The sequence below is a fragment of the Chelmon rostratus genome, chromosome 21 (genome assembly GCF_017976325.1).
Source record: "Chelmon rostratus isolate fCheRos1 chromosome 21, fCheRos1.pri, whole genome shotgun sequence".
Lineage (NCBI taxonomy): Eukaryota > Metazoa > Chordata > Actinopteri > Chaetodontiformes > Chaetodontidae > Chelmon > Chelmon rostratus.
The window spans coordinates 10,290,328-10,311,751 of record NC_055678.1 but is presented as its reverse complement, the minus strand read 5'-3'; the positions used below and the strand labels follow the sequence as shown (position 1 = coordinate 10,311,751).

Below are 21,424 nucleotides of genomic sequence, written 5' to 3'. Positions count from 1 at the left end.
GTCAGAGCCCTGCGTCACACAGGTCTGCCACGTGTGTTATTAACATGCAAAGACCAGTTACATTTAAATAAATCCCCGCAGTTTATCTAACATATCTGGTTTGATAAACAATGCTAATAATTAGAATATAGACAATTTGAGACTGCAGACATGAACAATTAAAAATAATTAAAATGAAACAGCTGATTCATCCGAATATTAATTAAGAGAGTATAGTCATCATAAACCCACTGCTGGCTGACTGCTACAGTTATTGTCCCCCAGTCAGAGAAACATATTGTAATGTTGTTTGGTTTTGGCATGACAGGGTTTTACTTACCTGTGATACCAAATCATGTTACTGTTCTTACAAATGTTGTTTATTATAGTTAGATAAAAATGTGCAATAACATGTTCATATTGTCACAACGTTAGTCTAAGCAGATTGAAAAACCCCCGAGCCGTACAATGCTTACTCCAGCTTTATTTGCATCTCTCACTCTTATGGATCTGATGGTGTTGTGACACACACAACAGGTGCTTCTGATGCACAGATTTTGCTTTTTGCAGTGTTAGTATCAACAACTTCTGAAAATCTTATGTGTCATCATACTTATCAGATGATGCTAAGTAAGACTAAATACAGCTATTACACAATGTATTATGCATTTATGTCTTTGTGTCATGATGAGATGCCCAAAGTTGAACCAGCTGTCCAACTCAGGATCATGACACATACACAGTGACATCTGAACTCTCTGCCTGTCTCTCCTCCTGCAGACAGACAGCTGGTCTCAGCCAGTCCTCTAGCATGATGCATGGACGGGGGTTGGTCCATCACGGGGCACGGTGTCAAGTAAGAGAGAGTTTCGAAGTTTGACAGTCACAGAGCTAAGTTTACCAGAGACGCATCAACACGACTGTCTGGGAGTCGCTGCCAGTAATCTGCCTGACTGACCTGCCTCTTTTTTTTGTCCAGCATTTCACATTAGTTCACGTCTTCTAGTATTTTTTCCTGAAGGGTTTTTGGGAAAAGGACGAGCGTTCACCATGCAGTCCTGTGCCAGGTGTGGGTTTGTGGTCTACCCGGCTGAGAAGATCAACTGCATTGATCAGGTAACACAGAAATGTTGTGATTCGGAGAGAGTTTCTGCTAATGTTTGAGCGAGGTTTTAACCTTTGGCTTTAAAATCTGCTCTAAAATATTTTAAACTGCTGTGACATTAACAATAAAGTCAGTATTCAAATCAAAGCATTGTACAAACTTTCAAAAGAACTGAGGCACTGGGGCTTATCAGTTTTTTACATAACACATTTGTGAAAGGGTAACATTGTAGATTAAATTTGAGACATAATAATAATAACAATCAAACTCACAGAAAACCTACCACAGAAAAACGCCAACAGCTTAGATGTGGCAACATTTAAGCTACTGCAAAGAGGTGAATTTAATGAAATACCACATCTGCCAATAAACTACAGTTTTAAATTATAAAAAGTGTGTCTAAAGTGACATCCTTCTTCGTATGGTTATAATATGCTGTGCATCTGAACATTTTGACTGAAACTTTAGTTAACTTAAGTTTACTGTTGTTGTAACAACAACAGCATTCTGCAGCATAAAAAATACATCCTTGTAGCTCTCTTTGCTGTTATGAGATATCTTGTGAGACAGAAAACAAGAGGTGTACACTGTAAGAGACACGTAAAACCTATATTTGAGAACAAGTCAGTGAGTCCAGTTGGAAGATCAGGCTGTGATCACTGCTATTAATTTGGGCCTTGATCTGATGTTATTATCAAAAACATTTTCTGCCTCCACGTGATAAACTGTGATCGAAGGCATGTTTTAAGGACCCACTGCAATTTCTGTTTTTCTCTGTCAGAACTGGCATAAAGCATGTTTTCACTGTGACGTCTGCAAGATGGTGCTCACTGCCAATAACTTTGTCAGCCACAAGAAGAGGCCATACTGCTCTGTGTAAGTACGAGGCTTATTAGTTGAGCCCAATTCCAAAAACTAATCAAAAAAAGGGGCTGTTTGTATGGAAATGAATCCCCTTTTTCCATTTGTTTCCATCTCGTCCCTCCAGGCACAATCCACGGAACAACACATTCACAAGCGTCTACGAGACCCCCGTCAACATCAACGCCAAGAAGCAAAGCAAGGCGAGCAGTGAGGTGAGATGGTGCCACACGCGGGAGCACACAAGCAGCAAAGTGAGGCAAAGCATTTCAGCCTCGATCTGAGTCAAGGTGTTGTGCTGACAGGCTGACAGAAGCCAGCGTCTATGCAGTGATTCAATCAGTTGTGTTGGTTTAAATCATCTTTAAAGGGGTTGCTGCAGGCATTACGACTACATTTTTGTAATGGGATACAAATATTATTCTCATGTGGTCCAACAATATTTTGGGCACAGGTGACCCCACAGGTGACTCAGATCTATTAACCTACAAACACACATACAGTCAGAAAGCGATCAGACCCGAAGCAGACGCATCATTACTGGCGGGTCAGAAAGGTCTCGTTCACCCCTGGACGAGAGCAGAAAGGTGGACGCCTGCTCTGAGTCCACGGTGACGGCAGCGGTGAGGAATGGAAAGCGCTGCTCAGGTTATTTCTGTTCATGAGACACCCCCTCTGCTCGGCCCACTTTGTGCTTCAGGGGGCTAAAATTATACGTCAGGAAAAACAGCCTCAGGTCCCTTCCTCTCCTCTGGCCTGCCACCTGCTCCTATCTGTCTGTCCCTCTGTCTGTGAGCTGCATATGCAATGCTCTCATGCTTATATTAGCAGTAGGCTAGCAAGCTCATCAGCTACTGCTATATGCCACTATAGGGCTTAACTTGTTGAGATTTGATATGGCAGGTCCTGCTTTATCTTGACTGGAACATCTCAGTTATTAATAATGGCACTCTCCATCTTTAAGCATGTGAGCTCAGGCTTGCAGGCGACAGCATAAGAATAGAGTGACGTTTGGCTCTGTGGAGCTGAAGTTAAGGTAATGTTAGTCAGAGCTGTTTTTCATGCATGTGTTTGCAGCATCTATCAGCCAAAACGGATGCTGCGAACACGCGTCCGGGGTGCGCATGTGCAAAATGTGTGCCTGCCTTGGCTTAACGCTTGTCGTCTATGTGCACTTGTAGCTGAAGTATCGCGAAGACGGCGAGCGCTTTATGTCCACCTTCCACCATGACATGAGGTCCATGGAGCTGGAGAGGGCTCGCCTAGCCAATCAGATGGCCAGCCAGGTGAGCTCCCGCTAAAACAACTGGCCATTACACCCAGTTAAAGGGAGTTCCAGCCCAGATTCAAATCCTTCCTGCACTAAGTTTTTGTTTATCTTTAATGTGTAAAGCAAACTATCCTCCTTCTCTGCTTTTTTTTTAGTGCCTTTTTCGCACACAGCAAAATTATGTGTGCAGACATCCCGGGTCTTCCTCCAAATAATCAATATTAAGGTTTTACTAAGCTGTCACTGTTAATGCACTAAAGCTCTTCTTCTGTCTCTTTTATTTGGTCTCGGATTTGAATTTTCTCTGTTTTGTTTGCGCTGACTCAGCTGTGTAGACACAGATTTATTTGCATTGTAATAGATTGCCACTTCTTACCATCATATCTTCATTGAGGCGAAGTAAAGCAGAGAATAGGTATTAAGAAAGGTCCTTAAGAAATGAAAGGTTGAATGTTGGCTATCTTATGTTTTCCATATTCCAAACAGGCCTTTCAGTCTCAGTCTGAGTTCTCACAGCAGCAGACATGGTACTCAGGCAAGGTGACCAAACAGGAGATAGTAACAGTGTCTCAGGCCCAGAAGACCATCAGTGATGTGAGTACACATCTTTTTCCCCCCTAAAACAACCTTCTCTGATTGTATAAAATCTAAATGTGGGATTTTTGTGTTTAAAACTGTCTTTTTTTTCATCAGTATTAATAAAATGCCCTGATTGGTGCTTCTTTGGCAGGTGAAGTACACAGAGGAGTGTGAGCAGTCACAAGGAAAAGGCAGCTTCCCTGCCATGATCACACCAGGTTACCAGGCTGCTAAACAAGCCAATACTTTGGCCAGTAATGTAAGTTCTTTTCCTGACCAGACAGGCCAAAACTCAAACTCTGATAATTCACATCAGCCAATTGCTTTAGATAAATATGTGTTTCTGCCAGTGGCTAATGTGACTTAATCACAAATAGAGGGAGCCAAAGTAAGTGAATGTTTTTCTTTCTCTTCAGCTGGAATATAAAAAAGGACACGAGGAGAGAGTTTCAAAGTACACCACGTTTGTTGACCCCCCTGAGGTGCTACTGGCCAAGAAACAAGGACAAATTGTCAGCGATGTAAGATTGGATGTTATTGATGGGCCTTTTGTATGAGGCAGTCTTTTTTAGTTAACTTGAATCACTGAATCACTGTTTATCTTCCTCCAGTACGCCTATACAGAAGAGTACGAGCAGCAGAGGGGTAAAGGTAGTTTTCCTGCACACCTTACACCTGGATACAAGATGTCAAAGAAGGCCACTGAGCAGGCCAGTGATGTAAGTAGATCTAAACATGTGCACACATGCGTGCAAACACTGCTGCAGACCCCTGATCGGTAATGGCTCTTCGTGTCCTGCAGATAAAGTACCGTCAGATGTATGAACAGGAGATGAAGGGTAAAGCCAGCACAGAGGCAGCAGTGGCTGAAGCAGTTCACGCCAAAGAAAATGCAGAGAACTTCAGCCAGGTGAGGAACTTACTTTCCCTCTTTCATTTAGGGGTTTAAATATAGGAGCCTCAAGCAAAACCACGCAGGACGTCCAGTTATCATGAGCTGTTTAAGGCAACTGCAGGTGCAAAGTTTGTTTTTTCATGTACTTCATTTGTCTTCTTTCAGACTATAGTGGAAATAAAAGCCCATGTGTACAAATTATAAAATTCATTATTTATGTATAAAACTGTAAAAACCTGTGATTAAAAATGAATTGTCCTAATATAAGTAATCAAATAGGGATGTTTTATGGCTTTACCCTATTAGCCTATAGCAAATAAAAACATATAAACATAGAATTTTACAAAGCATATATATGAAGGACGTTTTCTCAGTTTTTCTCCTCCAGAAATCTTAAATGAAATGAGCAAAAACCTCCACTTCAGTCCAACTTCCAAACATCAAACTTTCCAGTTTCATTCCCATCTATATATATCACTGAGGGGTTTGTTCATTTGTCATTCATAGTATGGTTTATATAACATTTTATTCCTAAAGACATGATGAAAGTTGATTTTTTTTATGATCGTTGGCAGCATTTTCTGATTTATGGAGTGATAAAAAGAGATATCTAAAATCCCCTCTGTAAAAAACCTTGACCCTAATATGTCAACAAAATGAAACAAGAACTTTGAGCCTTCCTTTATCCAAAGGTCAGACTTCTATTTTAGAAATGTATGCAAATTTGTGCAGATTTAATTGCATTTTTTACCCTGTTCATCTGTCCTGTCTCCCCTTTTTATTTGCCTTTAGTAAATAATGAATAGTGAATTCCAGAAAATATGCTGAAAATATTCAATGCATCAGGATCCGCACAGTAGTGTGCATCTCATTTCAAGCCACTAAAAGCTTTCAGAAAATTGTTTACCGCTCTTCATTAATTATTTGCATTGCTTTCTGTATTTTTACATGTGCATTAAATTAAATAAGCTCTCCTCTGTTTGCAGATCGCCTACACTGAGGAGTATGAGCAGCAGCGAGGCAAAGGGAGTTTCCCTGCCATGATCACTCCTGGTTATTATCTTGCAAAGAAGGCTCAGGAAAATGCTAGTGATGTGAGTGTCAACCGGAGGGCCCTCCATGAGACTTCACTGTCTTGAGTCTAACATTAAAGGGGTTGGGAGGTTGGTCTGTCTGCTGTGTCATTAAAAAAGGGGAACCTGTATCAGTTGTGTAACCAAAATGCTGTCAAAATATTACAGAGTGCAGGGTGAGATCTTCGGCTCCATCTATCATCTGGTCTTGTCCTCACTAGGCATAATAGATGAGGGACTACAATGACAAAGCTTCCTCATGTTGTCATACTTTAAACCCTCCACCCCAACTAAAATAGACTGTGTGTGTATCCGCTAATCTCCTGATCCTACAGAAATACAACATGTTGTCCTCCTATAAGCACTCAATCATCTTTCATCCCTTTGCAGCTAAAATACAGGAAGGACTTAAACAAGATGAAGGGCACCTCGCACTTCCATAGTCTGACGTCCGAGGACAATCTGGCTCTGAAGAACGCCCGAAAGATCAACAAGATTGTCAGTGAGGTGCGACCTGATTTCATTCAGGACACTTGCCTTTTATCTTATTTCTTGCTTCATCCAGGATTAAATCTAAGATAAAGTCAAAGACAAAGCATTCCCAAACGTTGCTGCTCAGTGTGTGTGTGTGTGTGTGTGTGTGTGTTTAAGAGCTAGAAATATCAGGGATACTGTGTCAGTTTCCAGCAGACATGAAGCCACCCAAGTTGCATTTTCGGCATATCCGACATGCCTGTCCGGTGGGGTGACAGCTTACCTCCAAGGCCACAGGACGTCCCGTCAAACCAACGTTACCTCACACAGAAACACAGTGCTTCACTCTAAAGCAGCTATTCTGAGCCTTGGGAACATGATATATAAATGTTGGCTATTAGCATCCATCCTGAACCTTGCCTTCCGCTGAAAACCAGGCGCCTGTAGACGGCTTGAATGTTTAAAGGTGACAAAATTCTCCTTATGTGGTATTTTAGCGGTGGAGGGAGCGACGAGTTAAATGGTGCCACGCTGTCATCGTTAGCCTTGAGATTAAAGGGTTGTCTCAGCGACACTGTGATGGAGCGTCAGTGATGGTGACTGATTAGTGGAAGGAACTTTATATAGCACATAGCAAAGTGTCATAAAGGATCAACTCTGACTGTTCAGCAACAAAAAAAGAGGGTGGCAAGTGAAATATGTTACAAAGCAGTTGCTGTCATTGGTCGCCACCCACTATCCACTGCAATAACACTGTACAATGACTCCCCTCTGTGCAAGGACAGGAAACTTACCTCTATCTATCTATCTATCTATCTATCTATCTATCTATCTATCTATCTATCTATCTATCTATCTATCTATCTATCTATCTCTAACAGGTGGAGTATAAGAAGGACTTGGAGAACACAAAAGGTCACAGCATCAATTTCTGCGAGACGCCACAGTTTCAAAATGCTGCTAAAGTGGCCAAGTTCACAAGTGATGTAAGTGCAACACAATTTATTTTACATTGTTGTGTTTGTGACTTTGCAACTACCTGTGACATTCTAGCGCTCGACTAACCTATAAAGCCATTTATTTGGCCTTACTGTGCGCGTCATGAGGGCAAATGGGTGGTTCATGTATTGATTTCTCATCATCTTTCCATTTTTTTAAAGAACAAGTACAAAGAGAAGTACATTGGCGATATGAAGGGCCACTATGAGGGCATCGATAAGAAGACCATGCACGCCATGAAAGCCAGGAAACTGGCCAGTGATGTAAGTCTAGTCTTACCAGAATACAGAAAAGAAATTTCTAGATTTTATGCAAATTATTAAACGTGCCATGCTTGGATCCAGCTTTGTACTCAACAGCTGTTCCCCTGCACCTGCTATTCTCTTTTGCTGACAAATAAAGGATAGTTAACATATTAGATTTATTGCTGTGTGTAATGAAATCTGACATGAAAACAAAATAACTGCTCTTCCAGTAATGTCACTGACATCTTATGAATCCCAGATTGCTTATAAACAAGGCTGTGAACAGGAGCAGGGTGAATACAACTACCCAGCCACCCTCACACCAGGCTACCAAAGCCAAAGGAAACTGGACCCACTCAAAGATGTGAGTTCTCTCAAATCGAGTCCGGTGTCATTATGTTACAGTACCAAGTCAATATGCAAAGTATATGCAGATTACGCAAAAATTGGCAGAGATGCATTATTTGTAATAGTTGTTTCCTTTATTATGAGTGCAGAAGAACTACAGGCAACACATTGACCAGGTCAAGTACAGTCTGGTGACAGACACGCCTGAGATTGTTTTAGCAAGGAAAAACGCTCAGCTCGTCAGCAAGGTAACGACAACAAACACTCGAAGATGATCACACCGACTTTATACTGAGCTGACTGTAGAGTGTGACTGTGCCGTCTGTGTGTCTTTCAGCTAAACTACAAAGCCGACTATGAAAAGACCAAACATCAGTACACGCTATCTGAGGACCTGCCCCAAATCAAAAAGGCCAAAGCCAATGCCGCCTTGTGCAGTGATGTAAGTTAACCCACAGACACGCTCTCTCATATGCATGCACACGCCCGCTGACATTTTGGATGTGTCCTTCCAGATAAGATATAAGGAGGAGTGGGAGAAAACCAAGTCAAAAGCCTGCGACATCGGCGTGGACGACCTGAGCGTCAAAGCAGCTAAGGCTTCCCGGGACCTCGCCAGCGATGTAAGCAAACGCACGCTCGTCTCCACAGCGAGGAGACTCAGTCTAAGTGAGAGGGTGCCAATGTCTGAGCAAACTGACTAAGTCAGTGCATGTGTTTCAGATTAAATACAAAGAAACCTACATGAAGGACAAGGAAAAGGCAGTGGGGATCAACATGAGTGACTCCAAGACGCTGCACTCTCTGCAAGTGGCCAAGATGAGCAGTGACGTGAGCACAAGCCATTTTTTTTCCACTCACATAACACTTAATGCAGCCTCAGCATATGGCAAACAGCACGCTTGCTTTTTCTTTCCAATTATTACCACCTCAGATTGAGTACAAGAAGGGCTCCAAGGAGAGCCAGGCCCAGTACAGCCTTCCTCACGACATGATCAACCTGAGCCACGCCAAGAAGGCTCAGGCCCTCGCCAGTGATCTGGAATATCGCACGAAGCTGCACGACTACACCGTCATGCCTGACGACATCAAGGTCCAGCAGGCCAAAAAGGCGTATTCCCTGCAGAGCGAGGTGGGAGAGGCGTGCTTGTCTGTTATGCAAATGGTGACACAAATATATCACCTGGATCTGAATTTCCTCTTTTAATTTGCTCTGCAGAACCAGTATCGTTCAGACCTGAACTGGATGAAAGGAGTGGGCTGGGAGACTGAGGGGTGTATGAACATCGCCCAGGCCAAGAAAGCTGGAGAGCTGCTCAGTGATGTGAGCGCAGTTTGTGGTTACATTTCAATTTCTTATTGAACTTTACATTGTATTAGGCACACTGTTGATCTACCGCCCTTTTTCTCACAGACTAAATACCGTCAGAAGGCAGACAGCATCGGGTTCACCCAGGTGGCCGACGATCTCTCCATCAAACACGCCAAGAAGAGCCAGGAACTGCAGAGTGACGTACGGGCTTCACTGTGAAGCTGTAATCGTGCAGTGCATTTCATTACGGTGCACTATAGCATCACATGTCTGTCTGATTTTAATTTTCAGCTGGCGTACAAGGCAAACACAGAGCAGATAATACACCAGTACACCATGACCAAAGACGAGCCCCTTTTCAGACAAGCCAAGGCTAACGCTGACCTTCTCAGTGGGGTGAGTTTCATCACAATGAGCACATTATTCTGCCACATTTTAAATTGACCCTTTGAAATAAAAGCATCCAATATCCACAAACATAGATCAGAGCAGTAAATCAGCACTATAATCTAACTCATGTTTCCTTCAATGCCATATGCTGGCAGATGTTTCATAGCAAAAGTCTGTATACCTGTCTTCTTATTACAAAAGAGTAAATTTGTGCATTTTCCTGCTCTTTCTTGTCACTGAGAGCAGGAGAGCAAGCAGGAGATGCATATTTATAGGCTTAAATATATCTTTCATAACTCTTAGAATGTGTTATCTGTGTAATATATCCAATCACATATATTGCACAGTGCATGCATCCTCCATCCCCTGCAGCCCTAGTATTCACCTTATTCTGTTGGACATCATAGTTGAGTTCTTCAGACATATTAAAGCTCCATTAAACCAGACAGAGTGACTGGAAACACTGTGTTAGTCTGCAGAGCCTCGGAAGTGCTGCAGTTAATGCAGTTGTTAAACTGTTGCTTGTGTTGTTCTGATGTGTTGAACCATAAAATGTAGAATGTAAAATGTGGTGCACCCCAGGGCTCAGTGTTGGTGCCAGTAATGTATTTGCAAAAGTTAGACTGAGTTTGTCAATTGAGAGAAAACAGTAAGAATGTTTTTGATCAGTGGACCCTCGCTTCATTTGCATTTTGTATTAATTATGTAAAGAAGAGAGACTACAGTAGCAGCCTTGTTTTTTGCCGTCATGCCCCTTCACTTTAATTGCTGCTGGTCAACAATTAATGCTCAGTGCTGTGGAAGAGGTTTCTATGGTGATGTATGCACGTTCTCATTATGTGATCTGACTACTGGTTCGACACGGTCTCTTCTCAACTGGTCCAAATCATTCAACTCAGGATTCTTATAACTTATTTAGTGTTCCCACAAGACACAAAATAAAGTTGATTAACCACCGATTTAGTCCATTAATTAAACATTAGAGAAATTAGTATTGAAAATCATCCAAATCCTGCAGGACATAATGCGCTTTAACTGTTTAAAAGTTTAATCGGCATGAGAACCATGCAGTATTTGACACACAAAGGTAATTTGTGGATAATTTGCCTTGCATGTGGTCAAAAAGGAAATATTTGTATTCCCTTCAGAAACTGTCTGTGGAATTACTGGTGAGCTAAAGAAGTTCTGTGCAACTTTATGTTCTGTCTTAAGACGAGTGCTGCATGTTGCCACACATCTTTACAAATATTTTACCTCAAATTTACATTTTCTCTCAAAGAAATTTTTTAATTGGGAATTAAAAATCCTAATGTTCATGAACTTTTAAGTTTCTGATAAATCTGCCTGGAAACTAGCCTACATGCAACTTTAAATCCTTACATCTTGTTTTTGTTTATAATCAATCAAGGTAGAAATGCCAAAAAAAAAGCCTACTTATGGTTTATTTAGTTTTTATAAAAGGAGGAGATTGTTTATTTATGACCATTCTGTCTGTGTGGAGGCAAGGTTGTACAGATTTCTGCCTTTTCCTTTTTAGAAAGTGTACAAGAGCAACTGGGAGAAGCAGAGGGAAAAGGGCTTCGAGCTGTGCCTGGACTCTCTCTCCATACTGACCGCTAAAGCCAAGAGAGACCTGGCCAGTGATGTGAGTAAAAACATGCTGCATCTTTAACGTTAGCCTGAGGAGAAAATAAGCATTTTTCCCAAGTTGAATAGTTTTTAATGTGTTTTAACTTGAATATTTGCAGATGAGTACTAGATGATGTGATAAATTATGGCAAGATCATAGAATGTTTGGTAAAATCACTGACATCTCGTCTCCTTCCAGGTCAAGTATAAGGAGCAGTATGAGAAAAACAAAGGCAAGGTGATTGGCATTAAGTCGGTCAGTGATGACTCTCAGATGGCCCACTCTGCTCTGGCCACCAAGCTGCAGAGTGACCGCCACTACAAGAAGGACTATGAGGACACCAAGACTAAATACAGGTGAGGCTCGTGACTTCTCTCCACCTTCGGCATTAGATTGATCTGATCAGGGATGACATCACACCTGAGACACCAGGTGAATACTGCAGATCTATAGCTGCTCAGTTAAACAGTCAATCACTGCAGCTCTGCAGCTTAAAGATGGACTAATGCTGGAGAAGACAAAATGTGTGCTTTGTTTGCTTATCTGATTTACATTTTTGGGGGGTAAACACTGACTCAAAATCATAGATATCTTATTAAAACATTCATGGTTACATTTTAAAAGTTGCATCTGCATTATGGGCAAATTCATCACCACAACTAGGCCAAATACCTGCTTTACTGCTTACAAGCACTTGACTTACAGATAAGTGCTTGCTGAGGCAAAAGACTCCACATGCCTCCACCTTGATAAAGTCCAAAGCAAGATGAAGCGCTTTAGTATCTTGTTCAGCAGTAAAGACCCCAGTGACCGAAGACCACTGATCAGGCACAATACCCCGAGAACAGGCTTTAAATCTTGTGTCATATTGGAACAAAACGCTTCATTTACGGCATGAAATTCGACTTGTTTGCAGTGTTTATCTGGATATGTTGAACATCAGCCACGCCAAGAAGGCTCAAGACCTGGCAACCGAGACCAAATACAGGACTTTCCTCCATGAGTACACGACTCTGCCGACTGACATGAACGTCGCCTGGGCTAAGAAGGCCTACGGACTGCAGAGCGATGTGAGTCACATTGTTGCACATCAAGTAACAGCAAAAGACAAAGAATTTGGCATTTGAATGCGTTTTGTTGTGCGTCTGCATTCAGAAACAGTACAGGTCGGATCTGAACTGGATGAAGGGCGTCGGCTGGGAGGCCTCAAAGTCTCTAGACATCCAGCAGGCGAAGAAAGCCGGGGCGCTCGTCAGCGAGGTAACCTATGACCCAGAATGCTTTGCTGGAATCATCATGTTAAATAAGACAGAGACATGTCTGCACTTCAGTGGTTTAATGCTAACCCACAGCAACAGCATGTTTCCATCCTTGACCTTCATTAACACTTCCCTCATTTATGGTAATTGTATTGGAACTCAAATGTAATTTAAAGCAATTATAACTCAGTGTATGATTAACCACATTCATGTGCTATCAATAACTACAGAGCTATATAGGAAAATTATTGCACGGAGTATGAGAAAGTGATAAGCACGATTGTGTAACATGTGACTGGAAGGCACATATCTAGGTTTACGGCTTAGGTCAGAATGTATTTAAAGAGCTGCGGACCATTCCTGTTCTCCAGAAACTGGGTTAAGTGTGTGGACTACACCCGGCTATAACGAGACCAAACTGATTATAGTAACTGAAGCTGTCACATATTAATAAGATTCAATAATCAGGGCTCCGCCGCCCCCTTCTGTCTCTCTCTTCATCAAATTAATTGGGTTTTTGGGTCCTCGTTGCTTACTTTGAAATATGACATCAGTTTTTTTAGAGAGGTAGATCAGGAAACACAGGATGTGTTGACGTGTGTCGTTTGAGCCAATCACGGACCTTCTAAGGAAAGATGTGAAGCATCCCTCGTTAACGTGTCCAGTTGCTGAAAAGCTTCCTGGTGCCCAGATCTTTTTGGTTCAGTTTGAGTGCATGGTTTGGGAACAGGGCCAGAGGCTTTATTATGGAAACAGTCAAGCTTTAGTCTTCTTCCTTTCATAAGCTGCCTCCACTGAATTTTCCCAAGGGACTGTTAACTCAATAAAATACACAGTCTTTTTACTCAAATTTAGAATAAAGTCAGACATTTAGAAAAATCCTATAATTTCTTGCTCAAACGTCAAACCCATTGATGTCAAAACTGATAGATGGAACAGACTCTTTAGCTGAAGAGGTCAGATGCTCAACACCCTCCATCACTAAAACACCAAATTCCACAAGGTTAGCCTTTAAAATGAACAGTGTCCTTTGATCTCTTCCCATCAATTTTAATTTAATAATGCTGGACAATTTTTAAAAGATATTATTATTCAAGCAAAATTATTGTCCTGTCTTCTTATCCATAGACTCTTTTCTATAAACGCTTTTTTGTTTTGCATGCAAACGCTGCATAAAGACATTTCTGTGACACATCCAGTGCAGACTGGCAACACCATACTCTATTCATAACCTTTTTATAAGCACCCACTTATTTCAAGGGTCATTCCAGTCAGGCCAACCAACATTAGACTGCACATAAATAGCACAGAGCACTGAGTTCCTCCTGCGCAGCTATAGATATCTGCACATATCTATGTCTGTGTATATGCACATATGTAATGTATATTTGTCTGTCTTGCACAAAATACTGTAAAAAGTTTACTTTTTTTACATTTTGCTAGGGAGCATGTTTGTGAGCATGGTTGTTTGTGATAATATTGTGCCCTCTACTGTTCATCAAATGTATGTGCAGCTGTTCATGGCTTCATTTCACCGAGACATTCTCTCTGGTATCTTTATGTTTTGTTTTGTATTGTTTTGTTTTTTAAATCTAGAAAAAGTACCGTCAGCATGTGAGCGATCTGAAGTTTACCAGCGTTGAAGACACTCCAGAGATGATTCAGGCCAAAGTCAGCAACAAACTGGCTGTTGATGTAAGTTCAGCAAAATGAAGAAAATGTTGTCTCTATTTGTGCTACCTATGAATATTAGGATTCTCTACATCTCAATGAAATGTCTGCTCTGCGATGTGCACTCATGGCCTCTCATAAATGCTGTAAATATGACATACATGAATAGACAGAGGAAGCTTATAACACCTTTCCTTTGTCTTTGCAGAGGTTGTACAGGGAGAAGGGTGAAAACATGAAGCACAACTACACACTCAGTGGCGAGCTTCCTGAGATGGTTCAGGCCAAGCTCAATGCCATGAACCTCAGTGAGGTAAAACCACACAAACGCACACGAAATCCACCAAGCAGCTAATCAAACCATCCAGTCAGCTGCCTTTAGTTTATACATCTGCCGTGTGCCTTTTCAGAGCTGTTACAAGCAGTCCTGGATGAGGATACGCGACGGCGGTTACAAGCTGCGTCTGGATGCCATTCCTTTCCAGTCCGCCAAAGCCTCCGCAGAGATCCTCAGCGATGTGAGCTTGCAGCTTAACGCTTCTTGTTAATGTGTCATGTCATGCTGAAGTACTCAGATTCTTAAGTTCAGCAGAAGTACCGATAGCACAATCTAAAAATACTCTTTCACAAGTAAAAGTCCTGCACTTAAAATCCCACTTAAGCAAAAGCACATCATCATCAATCTCTGTGTACAGTTTAGTCCAGTGGTTCCCAACCTGGGGCTGAGGTGCCTCCAAAGGGTCACAAGATAAATCTGAGAGGTCATGAAGGATAAATGGAGCAGGGAAGAAGAAAAGATAAACTACTTTGACAGAAATATAATCATTACCTCCGCCAAGGAGGTTATGGCTTCGGCCCAGTTGCTTGGTTTGTTTGTCTGTCAGCAGATTTATGGAAAAACTACTGGCCAGATTTTCATGAAGCTTGGCAGAAGGGTGTAGCAGGGGCCAAGGAAGGACCCATTAAATCTTGCAGCGGATCCAAATCAGGGGGCGAATACTCAAATTATTTTTAACTTTTGTTAACATTGCAAGATTGAGATCATGAATTTGACTGTGGCGACATCAATGCCATACATTTTGAAATCCAGTAGATGGCAGTAAAGTTCAGTTTCTACAAAACATTTGTAGAAAAAACAATAACTATCAATGACTTTCTATTTAGCTGCTTTTTTGTGAAATATTGATAATTTATATAATATAATTTAACCTTATGGGGCCTCAAACTACTATTCAAATAAAACCATCATGTCTCTTTGTTGGAACTCTTAACAAAAGACCACAAAACAGTCAGGAACTGCTCATTTAAGCATGAACAATGTGTTGATTTTATAAAATTCAGATAACGTCAGATAAATATAACAGAGAAATGTAATAGGTTAAGAAGTACAATATTTCCACCTGAAACATAGTGGAGCAGAAGTATAAACTAGCATTAAATTAGAATACTAAAGTACATCAAAAATGTATTTAACTACAATACTTGAGTAATTGTACTTATGTACTTTCCACCAGTGCAGATGATTATTTTGTTGCACAGGAAGTAGCATTTTTAAATATTGTGGCACTCAAACGGGAGGAGAGCCTCAAATACCTCAGCAGATTACTAACACCTACAGAACATGATGTTATTCATTTTAGTTTTGTCTAATTGTCTGTTCAACACACCGATGCCTTGAAACATTTGACACGCCATCTCACTTTCCTCATCTTGCTACATGTTGAAAGCGACTGACTTTTCATTGCAGCAAAAGTACAAAGAAGAATTTGAGAAGACCAAGGGAAAGATGATCGGGCTGAAGGGTCTGCAGGATGACATGAACATCGCTCACTCGGTCCACGCCAGCAAGCTGCAGAGTGATGTAAGCGCTCCTTAGCCCTAACTCAGCACACACACACACACACACACACACAAAGAATTCAAATAGAACATTAAATGACAAACACTCTCGCTCCCTTTGTCCCTCTCCAGATTAAGTACAAGCAGCACTCGGCAAAGGAGCTCTCAAAATACCACCTCTCCATGGACATGATGGAGGTCGCCCACGCTAAAAAGGCCCAGTCGCTGGTCAGTGATCAGGACTACAGGCTCACCCTGCATCAGTACACCGCGCTGCCCGATGACATGAAGGTGCAGGCAGCCAAGAGAGCATACGCTCTGCAGAGTGAGGTGAGAATTACTCTGCAGTCTGCACTGAAGAGTTTTAATACAATACGCAAAACAGTTAAGACCAATCACTCCAGCTGCTTGTTTGAAAGTGGAACGGAAAAAACTATAGCTGAGAATGTGCATTTTCCCACTTGTGTTTGTCACAGAACGTGTATCGTTCTGACCTGAACTACCTGCGTGGTGCAGCCTGGATCGCCACCGGCGCTCTGCAGATCGAAGGCTCCAAGAAGGCCACAGACCTCATCAGTGACGTAGGATGTCTTCTTTTCTTTTGTTTTTTTACTTGTGTGTTCAGTGTGCATGCAGCAGGCTGTTCTACATGTAGGTCTAGATCTTAAAAAGTCAATTTAACAGTGTATAATCTTGTGTGTCTATATTCATTGTTGATTTTTCTGGATTTTGAATGTTGATTTCCTGGTTGAGAATATAAAACACTGACTTGATTTAGCCTGAAACCTTCTAATACCCCTTCGCTGTGTCTTCTGCCACAGAAAAAGTACCGCCAGCAGCCGTACAACTTCAAGCACACCTCCGTCACCGACTCTCCAGATATCGTCCATGCCAAGCTCAGTGGACAGATCACAAATGAAGTGAGATAATCAGCCTGCTGTTCAGCTGCATTCCAGTTGGGTGTTTTTCATTTGCTTAATTAAGATTTAATGAAGTGTTTTCTTCCTCTCTCTCTCCCAGCGCTTGTACAAAGAAAAAGGGGTGAGTGACCAGCACAACTATACGATAACGACTGAGAGACCAGAGATCACACAAGCAAAGATCAATGCAGCCAACTTTAGTGAGGTAAAGGCGTATACATTAAAACATACTCTGAACATCTGCAATTTATTTCCCTTCATAATGTGTGTTATTTTAAGGTTAATGATCTCTCTGCTCCAGATCAAGTACAGAGAGTCCTGGCACACTCTGCGGGCTCAGGGCTACAAACTCACCATGCAGGACATCCCCTTCCAGGCTGCCAAGAGCTCCACAGGCATCGCCAGTGATGTAAGAGCATGCTATATAGTTATATAGTCTCAGTCAAAAGAGAGGCCACGTGCATATATCAAATGCATACTGTATAATGTAATATAAGAGCATTATGCAACCCAGTACAGCCACAAAAAGCCTTTAAAATGACCATAAAGTTGACTCAACACCTCTCTTAGTTTAAAAGCTTCAGAGAAGAAGGATTTATTGCATTCATAGAGATGTCACTTGGAAGAGGAAGTAAACTGCTGCTATTACTTCTGTGTCTTCGCAGTACAACTACAAACACAACCACCTGCTAGAAAAAGGCAAGCACATCGGGGTCAAAAGCGTCTTGGACGACCCGCGTCTCCTGCACTGCCTGCAGGCAGGCCGGCTGGCCAGCGACCAGGAGTACCGCAGGGACGCGCTGACGGCCAGCGGGCAGTACCACCTCACCCCAGACATGATTCACCTGGTGACGGCGAAGAACGCCCAGGCCCTCGCCAGCGAGCAGGACTACAGGAAGAGACTGCACGAGTACACGGCGCTGCCTGATGACATGAAAGTCAAGTGGGCCAAAACAGCTTACAACCTGCAGAGTGAGGTGAGAGGTGTGGGCGAGGAGGGGATGGGGGGGGATGAAAGGACGACTCAAACTGGCTGACACCTTTTATTGCCTTGTGTCTAGAAACTCTACAAATCAGACCTCAGCTTCATGAAAGGAGTGGCTTGGGACGGTGTGGGCGCGCCTCAGCTGGAGTCGGCTAAGAAGGCTGGAGCACTTATAAGTGATGTGAGTACATGTGGCAAATTGTATTAGATCAGTAAAAGTGTGTAAAATGTAACAGGTGAGATATTGGAGCCACATGCCTTTAAACACAAGTCTCAGCCATGTGTATTTCCTGCTGCTAAAGTGTGTGTATGGTCTTCCTTCGTGCAGAAGAAGTATCGTCAGCTGCCAGACAGCCTGAGGTTCACCTCGGTGGCCGACTCTCCTGATATCGTCCACGCTAAGCAAAGCTATCAGCAGTGCAGTGAGGTGAGGAGAGAAGATGAAGAATGCTCAAAGTCTCTAATCTACTTTAAATGTGGGTGCTGTGGGCTGCTAATGACAGTCCTGTTCATGTCTTTGTGCCGCAGAGGCTGTACAAATCTGGGAAGAATGACGACATGAATAAGTACACTCTACACGCAGACGATCCAGACTTCGTCAGAGCCAGGATGAACGCCCAGCAGATCAGCGATGTAAGGCAACTTCTCACAATGCTAAATGCCGGCCAGTGATTTTAAACCAGCGTGGAAAGACGCCAATAACACTCTGTGACATATTTATCTTCAAAATTATTTTCCCATGCAGAAAGTTTACAAGTCGTCTGGGGAGCAAGTGAAGACATCGGGCTATGACCTGAGGCTGGATGCTATTCCCTTCCAAACTGCCAAGGCCTCCAGAGAAATTGCCAGTGATGTGAGTTCATGTGAATCAGTTCAGTTTGATCCAAAGTTAGTTCAAAACCCTAAAAATAAATTCAGTCACGACAGCATTTGAAAACAGTCTCGTTCGCCCTCCCACAGTTCCGCTACAAGGAGTCCCATCTGAAGGAGAAGGGCCAACAGGTGGGGCTGCGCTGCGTGGAGGACGACCCTAAGATGGTGCACTCTCTGGCAGCCAGCAAACTCCAGAGCAACCTGGAGTACAAACGCCAGTCCAAGGAGGAGCGGGCCCACTACAAAATCCATGCCGACCAGCCCGAGTTCCTGCAGGCCAAAAAGAGTCAGGCTCAGGCTAGCGACCTTGCCTACCGCCACAAGCTCCACGACTACACCTGCGACCCCGAGCAGCTCACTGTCAAGCATGCCAAGCAGGCCTACAAGCTGCAGAGTGATGTAAGTCATATGATGGTTGTGGTGTTTCAAGTGGCTTTGCTGCAGCCAGCGTCATTATTCAATTCACATTTATTTTATCTGCGTATGTGATACTGAAGAATTCTTTAAATTATGCAGCTTTATGGTAAGAAGCTGCCCTCAGGGGCCTCAAAGGTCCCAGGTTCTCATTGTGGCAATGACTTTATGGTTGTTTGATTAATATTAGAGTAATGTGCACACCTGAAAAACAATTAACAATCACAATGATAAGGGCCCAAAGGTTGCTCCTGCATTTTTACCCAATCTTGATGCCCATATAGAGGAGCCCCGTGTCAAAATCCTTACCTTTTACAGTTAAGTTGATGTTATGCTTACATGGCGCAAATCCATAAAGCATCTACAACCACTCTCATTAGAGTCGTTTTGGCCCACAGCAGGCAGCTGTTTTCAAAGAATAAGCACAAAGAACCGACTGTACAAAGATGGCGCCTAGCTGGTGAACATGGCGGAGCATTTAGTAGCAAAAGGGCCACATATTTCCCTTCAGGATTTGTTGGAGACCAAAACAGAGCTAAAACGACTGGATTTACTACATGGCCTGAAACATGACTCCATGGTGCATGCTAATGTTGCTCCATATCCGCTGGATGTGTAAATAGGCAAGTGTTTGCTTGATTTCCAGTTGATTTCAAATGCTTGGAAAAAATGAAAAGCTTTCATTTTCTACCAAAATTTTATTTTTTTAAATTGTAAAGAGGAAATGAAATACTGCCTCATTTTTGCCCCTAGCAAGTTAATCCGGCCCTAAAGGTAGATCATGTTAATGTTCAATATGTTGACACGCTAACATGTATTTCTCTTGAAGGCTGACTTCAACATATTTTATTCCTACACTAGACTAGACTAGATAGATTTTTTGCTCCCTTTTGTTGCAGGTGAACTACAAGTCAGACCTGAACTGGATCAAAGGAGTGGGCTGGACCCCTCCTGGCTCCCACAAGGCCGAGCTGGCCCGCCGAGCTGCAGAGCTGGGGCTGGCTGAGGGAGTCAGCACTGATGAGGCTATTGCAAAGTATCAGCACATGATGATGGTGAGGGAACGTGGATGCTGAACTCAATACAACATAGTGTGCAGGTTCTTTAAAGATGATCTCGTCAACTTTCTCCATGCTCTTCTTTCAGCTGCACCACCAGCAGCAGATGATGGAGCAGCAGCAGCAGCAACAGACTTCAGAGCAGGTGGAGACAAGCGAGGAGATTCAACAGGGCGTCAACATGGACGCTATGGAGGTCCTTCACGTCAAGAGGAAGAAGACCATCCAGACCGTCCAGAAAAAGTCCACCACCACCACAACCTCGTTCAAATCAATGGAGAAGAAGTCCAGCACCACCTCCTCGTCGTCTGCCATCCAGAACACAGTCAAGACGTCCATGTCTAGTAAAGCTGCCGCGATAGAAGACGCGTAGATCAGAGGAGTTGTTATAGAGGTTAGAGATGGCCACTTTCAGAAAGTGTGGGTAACTTTTACTGCGTTCATTACTTTACAGGAGGTATATGTGGTATCTTCTTTGATGAAATGACTGTTGTGACTCTGTAGTTACATGAGATGCCACACCAAAGCTACTGTAGGTGCAACAACGAACCGCAAAATGTAGTTAAAATGATGACAAAGAGGATTAAGCATGTTGAATTAGCACAGGACTTGTCAAGTTTGTTAAAAGGATGGTCAAAGAAAGTGGTGAGCAAAAAGGAATTCAGAGAGCAACTTTATTTTCAGCTTGCCTGCAGGCATTTTTGACATTTCATCCAAACTTCTGAATGGGTTAAATTGTCTGTAAAGCAAAAACATCATCTAAATTCAGGCTGTTTAAGGACAAAAGTGATCCTGTATGAATATCATCATTTTGCTTGTGTATATTGAGTATGTTTAGAAGATATGAAGCTGGACCAGAGGTTGTGATGTGACCGGCAATGCAGAGGATTTTTTTCATCATTTGTTTTTTATTGTTATCTTCAGAGAAGAACACATACAGCAAGTTCAGATGAGCACAAAGAAACAAAACCTTGTTGCAGCCATGCAAAACATGCAGTTTTCTTACAGGGTCTGCTAATCTAGAGAACTTTGACCGAGGCTCAGTGACGTGTAGTCCCACTGAAATGATCTACATTTTGTCTGGCAGGTTCAGCTTCGTGAGTTGGTAACTGTGCCCCTTTTAACTCAAAGCTGGGCTGGGAGTAAATGCTTGGTTTTACCGCTGATGAAATAAACTTTTTTTTTCAAGGCAAGCTAAGCTGTAGCCTGCTTTTTTTCCCCAAAATACAAATTATTTTTAACCCC

General features: G+C 42.5%; 1 protein-coding gene across 2 annotated transcripts; it reads left to right on the top strand.

The window, feature by feature from the left end:
- The first annotated feature begins 965 nt into the window (after positions 1–965).
- Positions 966–21,366, top strand: LOC121624746 (nebulin-related anchoring protein). Of its 2 annotated transcripts, XM_041962604.1 has the most exons (43): positions 966–1,095; positions 1,866–1,960; positions 2,073–2,160; positions 3,127–3,231; positions 3,702–3,809; positions 3,946–4,053; positions 4,211–4,315; positions 4,406–4,513; positions 4,597–4,704; positions 5,676–5,783; positions 6,153–6,269; positions 7,118–7,222; positions 7,397–7,498; positions 7,740–7,844; positions 7,978–8,076; positions 8,166–8,270; positions 8,344–8,451; positions 8,552–8,659; positions 8,763–8,960; positions 9,048–9,152; positions 9,243–9,341; positions 9,432–9,536; positions 11,068–11,175; positions 11,359–11,516; positions 12,077–12,230; positions 12,316–12,420; positions 14,016–14,114; positions 14,299–14,403; positions 14,501–14,608; positions 15,838–15,951; positions 16,062–16,259; positions 16,406–16,510; positions 16,751–16,849; positions 16,950–17,054; positions 17,151–17,258; positions 17,515–17,826; positions 17,911–18,015; positions 18,163–18,261; positions 18,363–18,467; positions 18,580–18,687; positions 18,795–19,106; positions 20,021–20,176; positions 20,268–21,366. In XM_041962604.1, the coding sequence occupies exons 1-43, from the start codon at positions 1,030–1,032 to the stop codon at positions 20,550–20,552; spliced, it is 5,403 nt and encodes a 1,800-aa protein (XP_041818538.1). In that variant the 5' UTR covers positions 966–1,029; the 3' UTR covers positions 20,553–21,366. The 2 variants fall into 2 exon arrangements, with proteins under 2 accessions (XP_041818538.1, XP_041818539.1); XM_041962605.1 differs by lacking the exon at positions 3,127–3,231.
- Positions 21,367–21,424: the final 58 nt, after the last annotated feature.

Excerpts from the sequence above, each read along its gene's own strand:
- LOC121624746 (XM_041962604.1), top strand. The coding sequence starts at position 1,030 with ATGCAGTCCTGTGCCAGGTGTGGGTTTGTGGTCTACCCGGCTGAGAAG. Across the intron at positions 12,421-14,015 it reads CCGGGGCGCTCGTCAGCGAG|AAAAAGTACCGTCAGCATGT; the intron begins GTAACCTATGAC and ends TTTTAAATCTAG. Across the intron at positions 14,404-14,500 it reads ATGCCATGAACCTCAGTGAG|AGCTGTTACAAGCAGTCCTG; the intron begins GTAAAACCACAC and ends GTGCCTTTTCAG.